Below are 18823 nucleotides of genomic sequence, written 5' to 3'. Positions count from 1 at the left end.
ATTTGGCCTTTATTTATAAAATTCCAGCTGAATGTCCATATGGTCCATTTATCTGACATCATATTTCTACTTTAAAATATCTTCACCTAAAGCTTGATACAACAATAAATTGATAAATACTGAAATTTGATATTGAATAGAATAAGTATATAGATGAATTGGTATAAAATATGTAAGAGTGATATATTTGTCTATGACGAATCATAAATATCTTACACCTGTTGTATAAGCTAGTTTTTATACACTACTCCACTTTATTGGGGAGGGTATATTGGGTTTGTGCTGATGTTATACCTTAAAGTATACCAATCGGCTCAGAATCAATTTCTGAGTCCATTTATGTCCGTCTGTCTGTCTGTCTGTCCATCTAAACCTTTTAATCAAACTACAGGCCTCAATTTTTTGGTACATGATCTTCTATTGTCCCGAAACCTATTGAAAATGGTTTAGATCGATCCATTATTTCACCTAGCCCCCATACAACTGTACCCCCGAATAGGGCTTGTAAACATTGTAATCAAACTACAGGTCGAAATTTTGGAGACAATTTAATGAAATATGACACATGATCTTCTATTATACCGTATACGAAGCCTATTGAAAATGATTAACATCGGTCCATTATTTCACCTAGCCCCCATGCAACTGAACCCCCGAATAGAGCTTGTAATCCTTGTAATCAAACTACAGATCGCAATTTTGGAGATAATTCAATGAAATTTGGCACATGATCTTTTATGGTACTGTAGACTAAGTTTATTGAAAATAGTTAACATCGGTCCATTATTTCACCTAGGCCCCATTGAACTGAACCCGCCAAATAGGACTTTTAATTTTATAATTATGTTTTATATACTCGTATCTCGACAAATACCTGCAAAACTATGTTCTATACTAGTCTTGATGACCCTGATGAACTTTATAATTATAGGGCTTAATTTGACTCTAGACCCTCTAAAAAGCCCCCATCAAAATTTTCCCTTAATATCCACAGTTTAATTATACAATAAATGGCTTTAGTATATATGAGGCAAGGTACAATTCACTTTTTATACTTATACAGGGGTAGGGTATTATATGGTCGGCTTCACCCGACTATAACTTCTTATAACTTTTATAAAGAAAGCATATATTTACAGAAATTTATAATTTATATTTTGTTTGCAGAAAAGTTAATGTCGGATTTTTTTGATATAATTATAAAATTATAAGTAATTTACAATTATATGATTTTTAGAAAAACTTTATATATGGGAGCTATCTATGATCAATTATGTTTCTACATGGATCCGCGCCTAAAAATTGTTGCTTCTGAAAGAAATAATCAAGATTTTCTTGATTTTAAATATAAAACTTCTAGAAAGCATGTTTGATTCAGATCCCGCAAATTTAAAGTGTTTTCAGAAAACTGATGTCAGTAGACGGACATAGCTTAATCTACTCTGTTATCTATAATAGTACAGAGCAAATGTACGCGACATGCGACAACATCGACTTAAATAAATGTGTTTACAAAACATTCCATATAAAAATATTGATACATTACAAATATTTTGTTTTGGCAATGATGAACGAATCGGCAATGCGGCGTAAATGAAATGTTATTCATTTATATGCTATTGTGCACAACTAATTCCGCGTGCATTGGCTCTTCACCGAAATTTTCAAGCAGAAAGCCGAGCAGCTGATTGCCGCATACATACGTCAGCAAGCTGTATACATGAGCCTTAAATATACAGAATATTGAGTCGGAAAATTATATTTTAGTAATTACAGGCGTAAAATCGATATTTTATTTATATTTTCATATAAATTTTTAATATTTTTCTTTCATTGTTGGTGACATTTATTTCATAATAGTAAATTTTTATTCTACACAAAAGAAAATACAACCCTGATCAGCTGCCGACGCGTCAAAAGTTAAAAGTTTCTCAACTTTTCGCGGAAGGGCGCGTACAAACTACAGTCTGTAACTTGTTAAATGAAAATGCACTATTTTAACTTTTTTTGACAAAAACCTATAACGCGTTGCAACGCACAACGCGTGTTATGTACTTCCACCTTAAAATATTTAAATTTTCTTTTCAGTGTATCTACAACATCTACTATAAAATACACACATTTATAAAAATCGCTAGAATTCATACAAAAATTTTCAATAATAAAAATAAGGAAATAGCCAAATTGACATCATTGCTTTTACAAACGCAACAAATGTCAAACTTTGACATTATTGAAAAAGCCGCTGCCATATGTAGCGGATTTTTTTCTTCTCTGGATTGTGCCTGGTGAAATTTATTAAAAAAAGAAGAAAAATAATATTACATATTTATAAAAGATTCAAAATATTAAGCTAAATATTTTATTTAGCTAAAAGCCCTCAAAATGATGTACGACAATGAAGAAGGTAAGTTGAATTAAGAATTTCATGTTTGCCAACGAAAAACGAGTGTCTGAAAAAGACTACGACGTAAAAAACATGGCGTCGGAGCACTAGCACTGCGGGCTCCCTCGCCATGAAAACAATAACAACAAAACGTTAAATTTTGTATTTCATTTTGTAGAAATGTACGAGGAGGAGAATGCCGAGGAAATCTCCCATGAATTGTGGCAGGAAGCCTGCTGGATTGTTATAAACGCCTACTTCGATGAAAAGGGTTTGGTACGTCAGCAGTTGGACAGTTTTGATGAATTTATTCAAATGTCTGTACAACGTATAGTGGAAGATTCTCCGGCTATAGATTTGCAAGCCGAAGCCCAGCACACTTCAGGTGAAATAGAGACTCCCGTAAGTGTTTTTTAGCATTAGTTTGAAAATAATATTTTAGTTTATCATTTAAACATTTTTGCCTACAGCCTCGTTTTCTTTTAAAATTTGAACAAATTTATTTATCCAAACCTACTCATTGGGAAAAAGATGGTTCGCCTAGTCCTATGATGCCTAATGAGGCTCGTTTGCGTAATTTAACCTATTCCGCTCCACTTTATGTTGATATAACAAAGACTAAAATTGTGGAAGGTCAAGCACCAGTAGAGACACAACATCAAAAGACTTTTATTGGCAAAATTCCCATTATGTTGCGTTCCACCTATTGTTTGCTATCTCAACTAACAGATCGTGATTTAACAGAATTGAATGAATGTCCTTTGGATCCTGGTGGTTATTTTATTATTAACGGTTCCGAAAAAGTACTAATTGCCCAAGAGAAAATGGCCACCAATACTGTATATGTATTCAGCATGAAGGATGGCAAATATGCCTACAAATCTGAAATTAGATCATGCTTGGAACACAGTTCTCGTCCCACTTCGACACTTTGGGTCAATATGATGGCCAGAGGTTCACAGAATATTAAAAAGTCTGCCATTGGTCAGCGTATTATAGCTATTTTGCCCTATATCAAACAGGAGATTCCAATTATGATTGTTTTCCGTGCTTTGGGTTTTGTAGCTGATCGTGATATTTTGGAACACATTATTTATGATTTCGATGATCCTGAAATGATGGAAATGGTTAAGCCTTCCTTGGATGAGGCTTTTGTAGTACAGGAACAAAATGTTGCTTTGAATTTCATAGGTACTCGTGGTGCCAGACCTGGTGTCACCAAAGACAAACGTATTAAATATGCTAAGGAAATCTTACAGAAGGAAATGTTGCCCCATGTGGGTGTTTCTGATTTTTGTGAAACCAAGAAGGCTTACTTTTTGGGTTACATGGTGCACAGATTGTTGCTGGCTTCATTGGGTCGTCGTGAATTGGACGATCGGGATCACTACGGTAATAAACGTCTAGATTTGGCTGGTCCTTTATTGGCCTTTTTGTTTAGAGGTCTTTTTAAAAATCTAATGAAAGAAGTCAGAATGTATACACAAAAGTTTATTGATCGTGGAAAGGATTTCAATTTGGAATTGGCCATCAAGACAAATATTATTACTGATGGTTTACGTTATTCTTTGGCTACGGGTAATTGGGGTGATCAGAAAAAGGCTCATCAGGCCAGAGCTGGTGTATCTCAGGTGAGTCTTTAGTTGTTGCTTTAAGCAAGAAGGAACAAATTTCTAATATTAAATCTCCCTAGGTATTGAATCGCTTAACTTTTGCCTCCACCTTATCCCATTTGAGACGTGTCAACTCGCCCATTGGTCGTGATGGTAAATTGGCCAAACCCCGTCAGTTGCACAATACACTGTGGGGTATGTTATGTCCAGCTGAAACACCCGAAGGAGCTGCTGTAGGTCTGGTAAAGAATTTAGCCTTGATGGCTTACATTTCTGTCGGTTCGCAACCCTCACCCATCTTGGAGTTCTTGGAAGAATGGTCTATGGAAAATTTAGAAGAAATCGCTCCCTCTGCTATAGCAGATGCCACTAAGATTTTCGTTAACGGTTGTTGGGTGGGCATCCATCGTGATCCCGAACAATTGATGGCCACTTTACGTAAACTGAGAAGACAAATGGATATCATTGTATCTGAAGTATCTATGATTCGTGATATTCGCGATCGTGAAATTCGTATATATACAGATGCTGGTAGAATTTGTCGTCCCCTGTTGATTGTTGAGAATGGTTCATTGCTTTTGAAAAAGACTCATGTTGAAATGTTAAAGGAACGTGATTACAACAATTACAGTTGGCAAGTGCTGGTAGCTTCAGGTGTAGTGGAATACATCGACACCTTAGAAGAGGAGACTGTTATGATTGCTATGTCACCGTACGATTTGAAACAGGATAAAGATTATGCCTATTGTACCACATACACTCATTGTGAAATTCATCCTGCCATGATATTGGGTGTGTGCGCTTCTATTATTCCTTTCCCTGATCACAATCAGTCTCCTCGTAACACATATCAAAGTGCTATGGGTAAGTTTTTAGAGCATATCCAAATAAATTTTAAAATTAATCTTTATTTTATCTTTTTTAAAGGTAAACAAGCTATGGGTGTGTATATCACCAATTTCCACGTACGGATGGACACTCTAGCTCATGTGTTGTACTACCCCATGAAACCTTTGGTTACCACACGTTCTATGGAGTATTTACGTTTCAGAGAATTGCCTGCTGGTATTAACTCCATTGTAGCCATTCTTTGTTATACCGGTTACAACCAAGAAGATTCTGTCATCTTAAATGCTTCTGCTGTAGAAAGAGGTTACTTCAGATCTGTGTTTTACCGTTCTTATAAAGATTCGGAAAACAAACGTATCGGTGATCAAGAGGAGAACTTTGAAAAACCCAATAGACAAACCTGCCAAGGTATGCGCAATGCTCATTATGACAAGTTAGACGATGATGGTATTATTGCGCCGGGCATTCGTGTATCCGGTGACGATGTGGTTATTGGCAAAACTATTACACTGCCCGAAAATGATGATGAACTAGATGGCAATACAAAACGTTTTACAAAGAGAGATGCCTCAACGTTTTTGCGTAATTCTGAAACTGGTATTGTCGATCAAGTGATGTTGACACTTAACAGTGAGGGCTACAAGTTTTGTAAGATTCGTGTGAGATCAGTACGTATACCGCAAATTGGTGACAAGTTTGCTTCTCGTCACGGTCAAAAGGGTACTTGTGGTATTCAGTATCGCCAAGAGGACATGGCATTTACGTGTGAAGGTTTAGCTCCTGATATTATTATTAATCCTCACGCTATTCCCTCTCGTATGACAATTGGCCATTTAATTGAATGTCTACAGGGTAAACTTGGCTCAAATAAAGGTGAAATTGGTGATGCCACACCATTCAATGATGCCGTCAACGTACAAAAGATTTCGACTTTCCTTCAAGAATACGGCTATCATTTGCGTGGTAATGAAGTCATGTACAACGGCCACACGGGTCGCAAAATTAATGCCCAAGTTTTCTTGGGTCCCACCTACTATCAACGTCTCAAACATATGGTGGATGACAAAATTCACAGCAGAGCCCGTGGTCCTGTACAGATTCTGGTGCGTCAACCTATGGAAGGCAGAGCTCGTGATGGTGGTTTACGTTTCGGTGAGATGGAACGTGATTGTCAGATATCTCATGGTGCTGCACAATTTTTACGTGAACGTCTCTTTGAAGTCTCCGATCCGTATCGTATACATGTCTGTAATTTCTGTGGTCTAATTGCAATTGCCAATCTGCGCAACAATACGTTTGAATGTAAGGGCTGTAAGAATAAGACACAAATCTCACAAGTTCGTCTACCGTATGCAGCTAAATTATTGTTCCAAGAGTTAATGTCTATGAATATTGCACCACGTTTGATGGTCGTTTAGTATGATTCAACAACCGGGACGTGTGTCTATGATAAGGCTCACTTAATTTTCATTTATAAAATCAATATAAAATTAAGAATTTTTTTTATTTTAAATTATACACATGTAATGGATAAAATCGTATGTATGACTAAAGTCTTAATAAAGTTTTATTAAAATATATCTATTTAAAATTGGCTTCTATTTTTTAAATCTTTGAATGTTAAAATAATGCTTATTATTCAAATATATGCGCTATAAATGTATAATATGCTCTGGCCTTCGTTCGCTTTATTTTGTTTCTAAAAATGTGCTATTTTTTAGGAAACAAGTTTTTTGTAATGATTTATCATTTGAAATATGTTTTCTTGTTGCGTATTTCATTGAAAATAACAACAGTTTGGAATTTTCTATTTATGGCTTAAACTACATTGGATCCTAAAAAATGTTCAATAAAACTGATATGTAACATTAGGATGGTTTGTTGTTTTACTTTTCTGTCGAAAACAAAACTTCCGGTTAATACAGCTGTTACTGAGTTGGCAATATTTTGGCATTTGGAATACGAGTCGTTTCGGAGCGAAAATCGTATAAGTGGGAACGCATTTAGATGGTGCTTAATTTTAATAAACCTGATGTCAAAATGGCGAAAATAAGCTATAGTTTTATAACGGTTTTGTTTATGTATAAAGCTATATAATAGACGACATAAAGCAGAGAGGATCAAAATTCGTTTCTTATGTTTATATGCTCACTAGCTATACCCAGTGTGTTTTGTTACCCTAAAAGCAATATAAAAACCCCACTTTGCGATTTTGTAGACTCTAACTACGATAGTTTTCGAGATTTACAATGTGTTACATAGCTATCTATGAAAATTTTGAATAATCTAACATTTTCCAAGATATGCGAAATTTTGTATTTAATTCATGTATGTGCTGCCCGATATTATCTCAATGTTTACATGATTGTACAGGTTCTTCATTTGAAATTTAAAGATTCCAGCTCTAATAGTTTCTAAGATATACGGCTTCAAGCTCCACAGATTACAGTCCACCCTTTTTGCTCCAAAATGTTCAGATGAATATTAAAGGAAGATATGCAAAATTTAAGTTAGGTTAGGTATTCATGCTACAAAGACGCACACTTGGGTCCTGTTGGTCCCTTGCTAAATTTAATGAATCTAGTTCTATTATTTTCCTAGATAAACAATATTTTGTATTTTATTCATATGGGAAATGTCAAGTCCCCATTAAAAGACCGTTTTATACTCTAAATGTTCAGATGAATGTTAAGGCTATTCATTTAAAATTTTAAGATTCTATCTCTAATAGTTTCTTAGATATACAATTTTTTTTTATCTTATTCATGAGGGGGCTTTAAGCTCCCCAGATTAGAGTCCGCCCTTTTTCCCTCAAAATTTTCAGATGAATATTAAAGTAATTTGTGCAAAACAAGAATAATTTATTTTTCTAGTTTCACAGATAAACAGTTTTTTATTTATTCCTATGGGAAGTGCCAAGTCCCCCATTGAAAGTCCGCCCGTTAAACTCTAAATATTAAGATGAATGTCAAAGGTCTTTAGGTAAAGTTTAAAGATTCTCAAATACTCATTTTTATTTTCATTTTCCTAAAAAAATTTCAAATGTATATTAATTTTTATATTTAATTAATACATGGGTAGTCTGCCGATTTATTACCCAAAATATTGACATGGATGTTAAAGTAATTTGTGCCAAATTTTAAGATTCTAACTTTAATAGTTTTCAGGATAAACGAACTTTTGTTTGCGAGGTGCCACGCCCCCTAATGCTAGTCCGCCCACTTTTTATCCTAAATCTAATTGTCACTAAAGTGACTCCGACAAAATTTAAGGGATCCATCTGTTATATTATCTCAAATATATGGATTTTATATTTTCTTAAAATGGCTCCTCGCTCACTTAAAACTTTAAAATAAAATGTAGTCTATCACCTATTTCAAACATACAGGAATACGCTGTTCAGCCGTTTAATAGGCTATCATTTTCAAACATAAAAGCAGACATACATTATACCCTACACCACTATAGTGGAGAGGGTATTATACGTTTGTGCTGATGTTTGCAACGTACAAAAATATTGGCCCAATACCCACCTTAAAGTATACCGATCGATTCAGAATCATTTTCTGAGTCGATTAAGACATGTCCGTCCGTCTGCCCGGCTGGCTGGTTGGCTGGCTGTCCATGTAAACTTTGTGCGCAAGGTACAGGCCGCAATTTTCAAGATAATTTCATGAAATTTGGACCAAGCATGTTTATTGGCACAGGGACGAAGCCTATTGAAAATGGTTGAAATCGGTCCATTATTTCATCTAGCCCCATACAACCGTACCTCCCGATTTGAACTTTTTATGCCATAATAACGTCAAATATTCTGCTATATCTCTAAAAATTGGCTCAAATAAGTTTTATATAAGTATAAATGACATTGCAGATTTTCGTAAGGATCGGCCCTTATTTGACCCTAGCCCCCATACAAACCGCCCTACAAAAAATGTCTTAAACGTCTAAAATTGACTTGTAACCATTTGCATCGCAATGAAACTCAACAAAATTCATTGCGAAATTCAACATAAAAGTTTCTTTATAAAAAATAAAAATTTTAAAAATATACTCATGGTGTAGGGTATTATATGGTCGGCCATGCCCGACTATACTTTCATACTTGTTTTTATATATAAAGATGATATTCCAAGCCGATGATACGAATTTCACAACTCATTTTCATTTTTTGTATGAATGACTCATCTACATATAAGATTAGATAAATAATTGAACTAAATCCAACAAAAAACCGAATCGTAAGAAAAAGAAGAAGCAATTCCATTTCGTTTCAATGCTTTACGATTGTGTGTATTCTGCATTTCGATCGTTATTACGTTTTTTGTAAGTTGTTGTTTATGTGGCGGAGAGTCGAATCAAAATACATAATACTAAAGTTGCCAAACGGAGAAAATTTCGATTCATATTGAAATGCAGAATAGAGGCCAATGTCTAATAATCATCAAGATCTAACAACCGTGTAAACATAGTATTACTCTAGCTTTATGAGAACTCAAGAAAATTAGTTAAGCATTAAATTAACAAATTTTGTTTTGATGCCAACTTAATGTTTTTACTCAAATATTTGGTAAATACTTAAAAACGTATTGTTTTAATACTCCTTTTTAAAATAATTGACAATATACTAAGGCGATTGTTCTAAGAAAAATACTTGTTCAAACATTAGTAACATAAATGGCAAAAACAAGGTCAAAATCAAGAGAAACATCTTTTTAATATATTTAGGCATATTTTGTTGAAGTTTATTGTTTAAAATGGTTTAAAAATAAAACTGCAATTGATTTTAAGATAATTTTTTATTAATTAATATATGTATGTATATAAAGTATATATAAATGTGTTAAATACTTTATAATTATAATTTCTTTTACAAAAAAATGTAAATAAAATATAAAATGAAATAAAAATACTCTTATTTAAAGGTTTTGAGTAAAATATATTTATATAAAGTTTTTGTTTATAAAATAAAACTATTTTTTTTATTTAAATTAAAGGGGCAAGTAAAAAATAAAAGATAATTTATTTTAATTAATTAATTTATAATTTATCAATAGTATCAAACAGTTATCTAATGACACCACATTAACTCATGTTGGTAAAATTGATAGTTACAGAGGTTTTTAGTGGTTAAAGGCTTTTAAACTTTTAAGTTTTTTCTATTACAAATTATATTGCAATTTACTAATATGGCAGTGTTTGTTTACAATAAACCAAATTTTTATTAAAATCTCAAATATTGTTTTAAAACATCTGTTAAAATAACAAATTGTGCTAAAGATTATTTTTTACTGATAAAATAAGTATAGTTTTTTAACTCAAATTTTAATTTCTTATAAAATATTTTTATTTAACCAAAGATTTAAACAGTAAGTCAAAAATAAACTATCGATTAATAACCCAGGAAAAATTTTAGAACTTATTCTAAAAACTACTGGTTCTAGAACGAGTAAAAACAGAACCACTTCAGATTGTCTAGTTCCAAATGCCTTGGAACTAGTAGTGTTGCTATTACTTCTGGAACCCGTTCTTTAGAATATTGTTGTGGTTTTTAAATACTTCTAACTAGTTATATATTGTTACTACACTAGTTCAATGGAACGCATACTAGTTCCGAAACAACTTCTTGAAATCAATGGAAAAAAATGTCAAAACATTAAAATTTTATAAAGTTATTTTTATCGAAATAGAAAACGCGTATATTTTTATCTTAATAATATTAAACAAAAACGCTAAAAAAAAAAGAAATATTTGTTTAAACGTTCTCTAAAGCTTCCCTGGAACTAGTTCCGAGGTTGACAAATTTAAACATAAATCATTGATTAAAGAACTAGTTCCAGAAGCGTTCAAAAGAAAGAGTATCGACTTCATAACGCTTCCTCAGAAACAGTTCCGAAGGTGACAATTTCGAACAAAAATCGTTGATTTCAATGCCAAACTAGAACGAATTCATGTGTTCTTGAACTAGTTGTAGAACTAATACAATTTTTCCTGGGAATTATGAAATTCTCTTGAAAGTTTTAATACAATATTATAAATCGTATGAGAAATAGATATATTTTTTCATACAATAAAAAAGTTAAAAAAATTTCGAATATTAACTAGAAATCAAAATTTAGAGCAAACCGAGAACATGTTTTATTTATAAAAATGTGAATTTTATTATAAAATACTTTTATTTCGAATAAAAAACAAAATATTCAAAATTTTGTTATAATTTTTATTATAAAGTTATAAGATTTTCTTAAAGAACTAAATTTTGTTATAAAAAATTTCGAATCAAATTCACAAGTTCTCTAAAACGTTTCAAGAGATTAAGCAATTTTTTCTTGAAAAAGTGTTATTAATTCTAAAATAAATATGTTTATAGGCTTATAATATTCCGAACCAAAAAAAAATGATTTTAATTTCTTTATGAATGACTTCATCTATAAGATTAGATAAACAATCGAACTAATTTATTTTTGAAGAAAAACTGTTATTTACCTTTTTATGTATAAAGGTAATTTCCCTTTTATTTTGCTTTTTTTTAGATTTTCGTTGTTTCGCCCATTACTAAGTTATCACATTCTCTCTCATTGTTCCCTTATTCTTAAAAACTCACCCCCGAAATAAACAAAAATTAGCATTACCTTTTTTTTCTTTTGAGCCTTATACTCGTCCAGCTGGAGCTAAAGAGTTTTTATCATGAAAACGTAAAATGCGCGTTAACATGGTGGTAATGCAAGGTATTTGTTTTTGCTGATGCATTTCTGGCGTATCAGGAGTACAGGATTCGAAATCGACGGCAACACGCTGGCAGACAAAAGTCAATAAGGTCAATATATCATAACGTTTACCATTTGCTGCCAATTCAGCACACAATGACTGCATAAACCAGGAACCACGAGTAGTATTGCGCCAGGAATAAAATCCAGGTATAGTAGAATAGGCAATGAGAAAATCAGCATGTACTGGTATTTTATAGCTCATCGATGAGTCACCATCCGTTTGGGTAACAGCACGTTTCATGGTTACACCAGGATCCAAACGATCACCTTGGCAAGCCTGAATAAAGAAGAGCTTAGGTTTACCGGCCAAAGAGCGGCAATGTTGAGCGGTAAAATAGTTCCATATACTGTCCAGTTTGTATTGCGTATCTTTGGCATAAATAAAACCCATTTCACCATGCGACAAAATGGCTATCAATATGCAATCACTATTGCTGTGATCTTGATTAGCAGCCCATTCGATTTGTCGTTTAATTTCACCGTAAGTATAATCTTTGTATATTTTAACATCGAATTCTAGCTGCTTGAGGCAACGTGCTAAATTATCACAGTCAACATTGGTACCTGATCGTGATTTCAGTGTTTGTACATTAAAATGCTCATGATTAAAAATCAATGCTAAACCACGATTTTTATGACGCATATTGTATTCGACAGCATGACGATCGGTAGGCATTACTGCAGTGTAATTGCTCGAAGATGTATTATACGATTTATTTGCGAGCTGGGCTATTGCTCCTTGTTGTTGGTGATGATTCGATGAACCGCCACTGGCATAATAGGTGGTGGAGGCATTATTTGCAGAACCAAGTGAACCAAATGCATCAGTGATATCATCAGTATTAGTAGATCGTTCTACAAATGCTCCCACCTGATCTTCGGATGTAGCAGACATATTTTTATTAAACACTTTTTTTTACTTTAATAATGTGAATGTGTCTTTGTTTATGAAATTAATGCACTTTAAGTTCTTTTTATTTTATTTTTTTATTTATGCGGTTTGTGTTGCTATCTTTTCAGATGCTCTTGTTCAATTGATGAAGCGCGTCTGTTTTTGTGAAATTACTTGTTGTTTTTCATTATGCTTTGTTTTATTTGTTGTTTTGCACATCGTTTTGTTTTTTTTCTTTGTTTCTTTCTTTCAGTGCTGTCAAAGTTTAAATCATAAAAATCGCTAACAGAAAAAAACTACCGCAGGGATGGACATTTAAGTAATATTGTATATATATATAGTCTTCATATATATATAAGAATTGTTTAAAATTTAGCACAAATATTTCAGCGAATATTTCATATTATCAATATATGTTCTTTATGTAGAATGTTTTGAAAAATTTCAAGAAACGCGACTTTTTATTTGTTCGAAATCGTTTTTCTGTTTACAATTTTTTAAAAGTGCATTAATCGATTATTAGAGGATTTTTATGCAAAATATAAAAATATTTTTTTTGTGATCTTTTTTTTTTTGATATTTTTTAAAACGTTTAATATTGGGAAACTTTAAAAATTATTACTATTTAAAACTCCTTAAAATACATTACTGATCAGATTTCGGATGCAAATATATAAATTCGATTACCACTAACGTACACTTTCATCAAAATGAATTTCTTAATAATATTTTTGAAGATAAATGCGTTTTTGATGCAAATGCATAATTTATTGAGTATTCGAAAACAACTTTCACGTATTCATTTTAATTTAATCCCAAATCCTTCACCTAAAGATTTGCCCCTCTATGTCTAAAGGAGTATGTGTTTACAAAAAAATTAAAAAAAACTGAAGACCATCGATCAAATCTTAATTGATTTCTCATGGAATTCATGATTATATACATATACAAAACATTTTCCGAAATTGTTAACAGATTGACCTTTATATGATCACAGATTCCATTTAAAGTTCATTTACGAAAAAAAACTTAATTGTAGAACAATCATGAATTAATAATGATATCGGAATACAGTACAACATCCAATGTTTGGATATAAGCAATCCATACTCTGAAAGTGTTTCCCTATAGGACCACAATTGGACCTAGCTACCTTCTTCTGAATGGTTTAGTATTAATAAATATATCGGAGTAAAATTCGATATATATTTTATAGATTTTCGTTGTTTCATCCATTACTAAGTTATCACATTCTCTATCTCCATCTCCCTCTCTTAACATATGAAAAACATTAATCAAAGACCTGGTCCACACTAAACCTGGTTCAGACTGGGAAATTTATTTTAGAAACCTTTTGATTTTTGTGTGTGAGAGAAAGAAAAGGAATATCAACCATATTTACCCCTCACACTCAAAAGCAAAAGTTATTCAACAAAAGTTTTCCAGTGTGAACCAGGTGCTAGGAAACTTTTGTTGAGAAACTTTTTCAGAATTCTCTTTTGAAGTTTCCTTAATGTCCACACACGAAGGAGAAGAATAACAGAACAAAACAAGTTTTCGAGTACGAGAAACTCCGTATCGCAAGAGAGATAAATGATATTCTTTCTCTCTCACACTAAATCAAAAGTTTCCCAAAAAAAGTTTCCTAGTGTGGACAGGCACAAAGAAAACGTTAGTAAATAAGTTCAAAATGAAATGTATTAAATTTTTGAAATAAAAACTTTAATTACAATTAATAATCTAAATATCGGGAGACTATATTCAAAATTAAATACTTAAATACGAAGATATAAAAAATTTAAAAAATTGCTCATATTTCAAATTTTCTTATTCAGAATTATGATAAAGTTTTAGTTATTAAATTACTAAACATGTAACCAAGTGTGGTTTTTATATTTACTTATATAAAGAATTTTGAATATAAAATAAAAATTAGAAGTTATCCTCAAAATTTTTCTGTTATTCCAAATTTCTTAAGTCCAATTTTATTTTTGAAACGGCAATTGAAAGACAAGCCAATGGCATAATTATGCAATGGACAAGCCCTTCTACTACTTAAAATTTGTTATCTCAAATTTTTTTAGTCCGATTTTATATACACTTATACGTACACTTCTATATTCCGTACGAACATAAATGAGTTATTAGCAACTTAATCCAAATTTTTTAACCGCATTGAGAGTAAATTCACTTTTTGTAATATTGTTATTATAGTCTCTCGATATATTTATATATACTACGAATATTCTTAAAACCAACAATTAAAATCAATAAAATGAAGCTTAAAATAACTATTCATAATCAAAGGCTAAACCACTACCCCTGGAATTTTTGACAATCCATTCATCGAAACGTTCCGACATTTCAGCCGATATATAATTTTTCCAATCTCCTATCTGACCTTTACGTATAAATTTACTTTCGGTATTGCCTACTGCATCATTCCTATTGCCATTGGCATCGATTTGACTAAGAATAGGTTCTAAATTGACTGCCGGATTTGATTGCATTTTATCAAATTTTAAATGATCACATATACGTTTCATATCTTCATCGTTGATCTGATAATTGAGTTTTAAGAAATTCGCACATTTACGCACCACCGCTGGCAAATCTCTCTTCATATCTTCATATTTCAAAAATAATACATTCGGATCTGTTGAATGTTTCCAAAATGGTAAAACATGCTTCCAATATGAACCGATCGGTGTTTGTTCGTTGATAAATAAATCGAGAAATTCATCGAATGTTCCTTGAAGGCCGTGCATAAGTTTACAGTAGTGATAGAAAGAAACGCAAAGATCTTTTGGATTGCGCGCGGTATAAATTATCTGTAATTAGAATAAATTATTAATATTTGAGTTTAGTATTGAGATGAATATTATATTTATTAACCTTTGCCTTAGATGTTTCCAGATCCTTAGGTAATAAATGCCATGGCAAATGGGATCGTGAGAAACGTGGACGTGGCATATTTTTAACAGTTTCGACTGTATTACCCAATGAATTGCTACAACATTTAAAATTATTTTAATGCATTATTAATAGCTTTTATTGTACATAAATATACGCTACCCTAATATCTCTTAAATAAAGTCATAATTTATTTCATTGGAAGACAAGAAAACTACTTGTATTTATTTGTTAGAAATATGGAGTAAATCATAAAAACCTCAAAAGGACCTTTAATGAAGGATCACATAAATATATAGCTCCATGATTATGTTCTCATATAAGATATAAGTTGCACTTACGCCAAACAGGTCTAACATGTCCTATAAGTCCTGGTTCACACTGGGAAACTTTTGTAGAGAAACTTTTGATTTTGTGTGTGAGAGAAAGATATGGTTGATATTTATTTCTCTTTCTCTCACACACAAAAATCAGAAGTTTCTCTACAAATGTTTCCCAGTGTGTAGTTAAAAGTCGATTTTTCGACTTTTTTCATTTTATTAAAAGTCCACTTTTAGACTTCTCGACAATAAGTATTTAATAAATAGTCGACTTTTCAACTTTTTTCGACTTTTTCCAACTTTTTAACTATTTTCGACTTCTTTCGATTTTTTTCCGACTATTTTTTGACTTTTTCGATTTTTTCCGACTATTTTTGACTTGTTTCTACAATTTTCGAGTTTTTGACTTTTTCCAATTTTCGACATTTTTCGACTTTATTCGACTTATCGACCTTTTTCGACTTATCAAGTTTTTTCGACTTTCAGACTTTTATTAACAAAGTCGACTTTCGTTTCGACTATCGTCTGTGATAAAATAGTTGACTTCGACTTTTTTCGACAAAAAGTCGATTGTTCGATTATTCGAAAGTCGATTTATACATAGAAAAAAAACTATGCCTTATATATACGAAAAATGTCGTACATTGTACGAATCGTTCGTAATATATATGAAATTGTACGAAATATTTTAGTATAATGCAAAATATTCTTGAAAAAATTAATTTACATAAATTGAAAAAAGTGAATTTTGAACAAATATGGTAAAATTTACGAAATATTAATTTATTCAAACATTTTTGTTCATTTTAAAATAAATTTTCTAATTTTAGTTCAAAATTATTCTCCACACGAATTTTCAATTTTTTTATGAAAATAATTCGTTGTAGTTTTATTTAATCATAATATAATAATTATCATTATGTTTAATTTCGCTAAAATTTAAGAAAAAATATTACGAAAGGTTTTCGTACTTTCGTAAAAATAGAAAAGGGTTTTATTAAATAATATTTCGTATTATACACGAAATTTTTGTAAATATTACGAAAATAAAAGTTACGAAATTTTTTTTTTCGTAAAGTTGAGCATGGATTATTTTCAGTGTTGAACCCTAGTTTTGGATTTAAGATCAGTAAACTTTGTTAGTATTGCCAACTTTTCAGTCAAAAACATAAACAACGAACAGCTGTTTTTTGCAAACATCAGTTTTGTAAAGTGTAAAATATTAGAAAAAATAAAAATAAACATTTAAAACAATAATATTGATAAAAGAAATCAGAAAATTACTATTTACTTTAAATATTAAGTTTTCCTTCTTCCGAATTTATTATTTTATTGTTTTTGTTAATTGTGTTTTCTCACTTATAACTTAGGTGTAATTCGTCAATTCCACTCAGTTAAACTAAGATAATAAGTAACTTTACTGATTACTGAAAAAAACACAAAACATATATTAAACTAGGTTTAACCCAAGAATGAAGATTATCTTTATGAGAAAAACTCGTCCTAAAAAATTTTGACAAATTTAACTTATAATGGGAAACAAATGTTAAATTTTGAAAATTAATGCCTTAAATACAAATAAAATACTTACGATACCCACTCATGATGATCTTCACTAAACAGAGCGGACAGCTCAATTAAGGGCGATCTCAATTGTTGCATTTGTTTGGCACCTTCAAAATCCAAATTATTACCCAAAAGCCAAATCATTTCCTGGGCCCACGTTGAGCCAGTTCTTGGATATGATACCAACCACACATCATCCGCATATGTTTGAAAGTTTCTAATAGATTCACCAATTTCCATAAACTTACGTGGTAATATAACATTACCCGGTAAAACCTCTATGAAACAATCCTTTTTCGGAAACAAGGCATCAATTCTTTCTGCAATCTCCTTATCCAACTCTTTAAACGTTAACTCCATAATTGCAAGTTGCAGTTGTATATATTTTCAATAACACGCTCCAACTCACACAATATGTATACGTTTTATGAAAGAAATGAATGATCTCTCGTGCGAGATTTGTATTGTTTTGAAAAAGATCAATTAAAAATTTTACAAAGCAAAAACATCCGTTTGTCTTAACGTTTGCTGAAAGACTGCATGAATATTGTTTTCAATTTGGATGAAAAAGTACAAGTTCAAAGCAAATTATTTTGTATTTTGGTTTGTACCACCATACACCACATTATACCCTACACTACTATAGTGGGGAGGGTATTATACGTTTGTGCTGATGTTTGTAACATACAAAAATATTGGTCCAATACCCACCTTAAAGTATACCGATCGATTCAGAATCATTTTTTGTCGATTAAGATATGTCCGTCCGTCTGTCCGGCTAGCTGGCTGTCCATGGAAACCTTGTGCGCAAGGTACAGTCCGCAATTTTCAAGATAATATGATGAAATTTGGATCAAGCATGGCACAGGGACGAAGTATATTGAAAATGGTTGAAATCGGTCCATTATTTCACCTAGCCCCCATACAACCGTACCTCCCGATTTAAACTTTTTATGCCATAATTACGTCAAATATTCTATAATCTCTCTGAAAATTGGCACAAATAAGTTCTATATAAGTATAACTGACACTGCAGATTTTCGGACCTTATTTGACCCTAGCATACAAAAAATGTCTTAAACGTCTAAAATTGACTTTTAACCATTTGTATCGCAATGAAACTCAACAAAAGTAACTGTTTAAAAATATATCCTTTCCCAAATTTACCGAGGATCGGCCCATATTTGACCTATATAAAGTGTCATTTAGAAATTTTAGTTTTTTTTTTCAATAAATTGTTTAAATATTTTGGAATTATGGTAATATTCAACGTAAAAGTTTCTTTAAAAAAAATAAAAATTTTAAAAATATACTCATGATGTAGGGTATTATATGGTCGACCATACCCGACTGTACTTTCCAACGTGTTTTTCCTTTGACTACTGTGGTCTTAGTTAAGTGTATGGTGAAAATGCTGCTTAATTTCAGTGAAAGTAAAAGTGTTTTCCCGTTATTGGCGAACAAAAAAAAAACTTGTATTTTCAATCATACTTATCCACAACATCTACACATAA

At 31.6% G+C, this 18823-nt stretch overlaps 3 protein-coding genes across 3 annotated transcripts; 1 reads left to right on the top strand and 2 right to left on the bottom strand.

Annotated features, from left to right (window-relative positions):
* The first annotated feature begins 2232 nt into the window (after window positions 1-2232).
* Window positions 2233-6439, top strand: LOC111681533 (DNA-directed RNA polymerase II subunit RPB2). The gene is made up of 5 exons (XM_023443369.2): window positions 2233-2407; window positions 2565-2788; window positions 2857-4017; window positions 4080-4863; window positions 4927-6439. Exons 1-5 carry the CDS (start codon window positions 2386-2388, stop codon window positions 6264-6266), a joined length of 3531 nt encoding a protein of 1176 aa, XP_023299137.1. The 5' UTR covers window positions 2233-2385; the 3' UTR covers window positions 6267-6439.
* A 3409-nt stretch (window positions 6440-9848) lies between these two features.
* LOC111681534 (caspase) lies at window positions 9849-12701 on the bottom strand. Its single transcript, XM_023443370.2, has one exon. The coding sequence runs from the start codon at window positions 12511-12513 to the stop codon at window positions 11500-11502; it is 1014 nt and encodes a 337-aa protein (XP_023299138.2). The 5' UTR covers window positions 12514-12701; the 3' UTR covers window positions 9849-11499.
* Window positions 12702-14710: 2009 nt separating this feature from the next.
* Window positions 14711-17854, bottom strand: LOC111681536 (luciferin sulfotransferase). Its single transcript, XM_023443371.2, has 3 exons — window positions 17335-17854; window positions 15406-15520; window positions 14711-15341 (listed from the first exon to the last, which is right to left on the bottom strand). Exons 1-3 carry the CDS (start codon window positions 17667-17669, stop codon window positions 14802-14804), a joined length of 990 nt encoding a protein of 329 aa, XP_023299139.2. The 5' UTR covers window positions 17670-17854; the 3' UTR covers window positions 14711-14801.
* Window positions 17855-18823: the final 969 nt, after the last annotated feature.

This window comes from Lucilia cuprina, chromosome 4 (assembly GCF_022045245.1).
Source record: "Lucilia cuprina isolate Lc7/37 chromosome 4, ASM2204524v1, whole genome shotgun sequence".
Classification (NCBI taxonomy): domain Eukaryota; kingdom Metazoa; phylum Arthropoda; class Insecta; order Diptera; family Calliphoridae; genus Lucilia; species Lucilia cuprina.
This window is presented reverse-complemented; position numbering and strand designations above follow the sequence as displayed.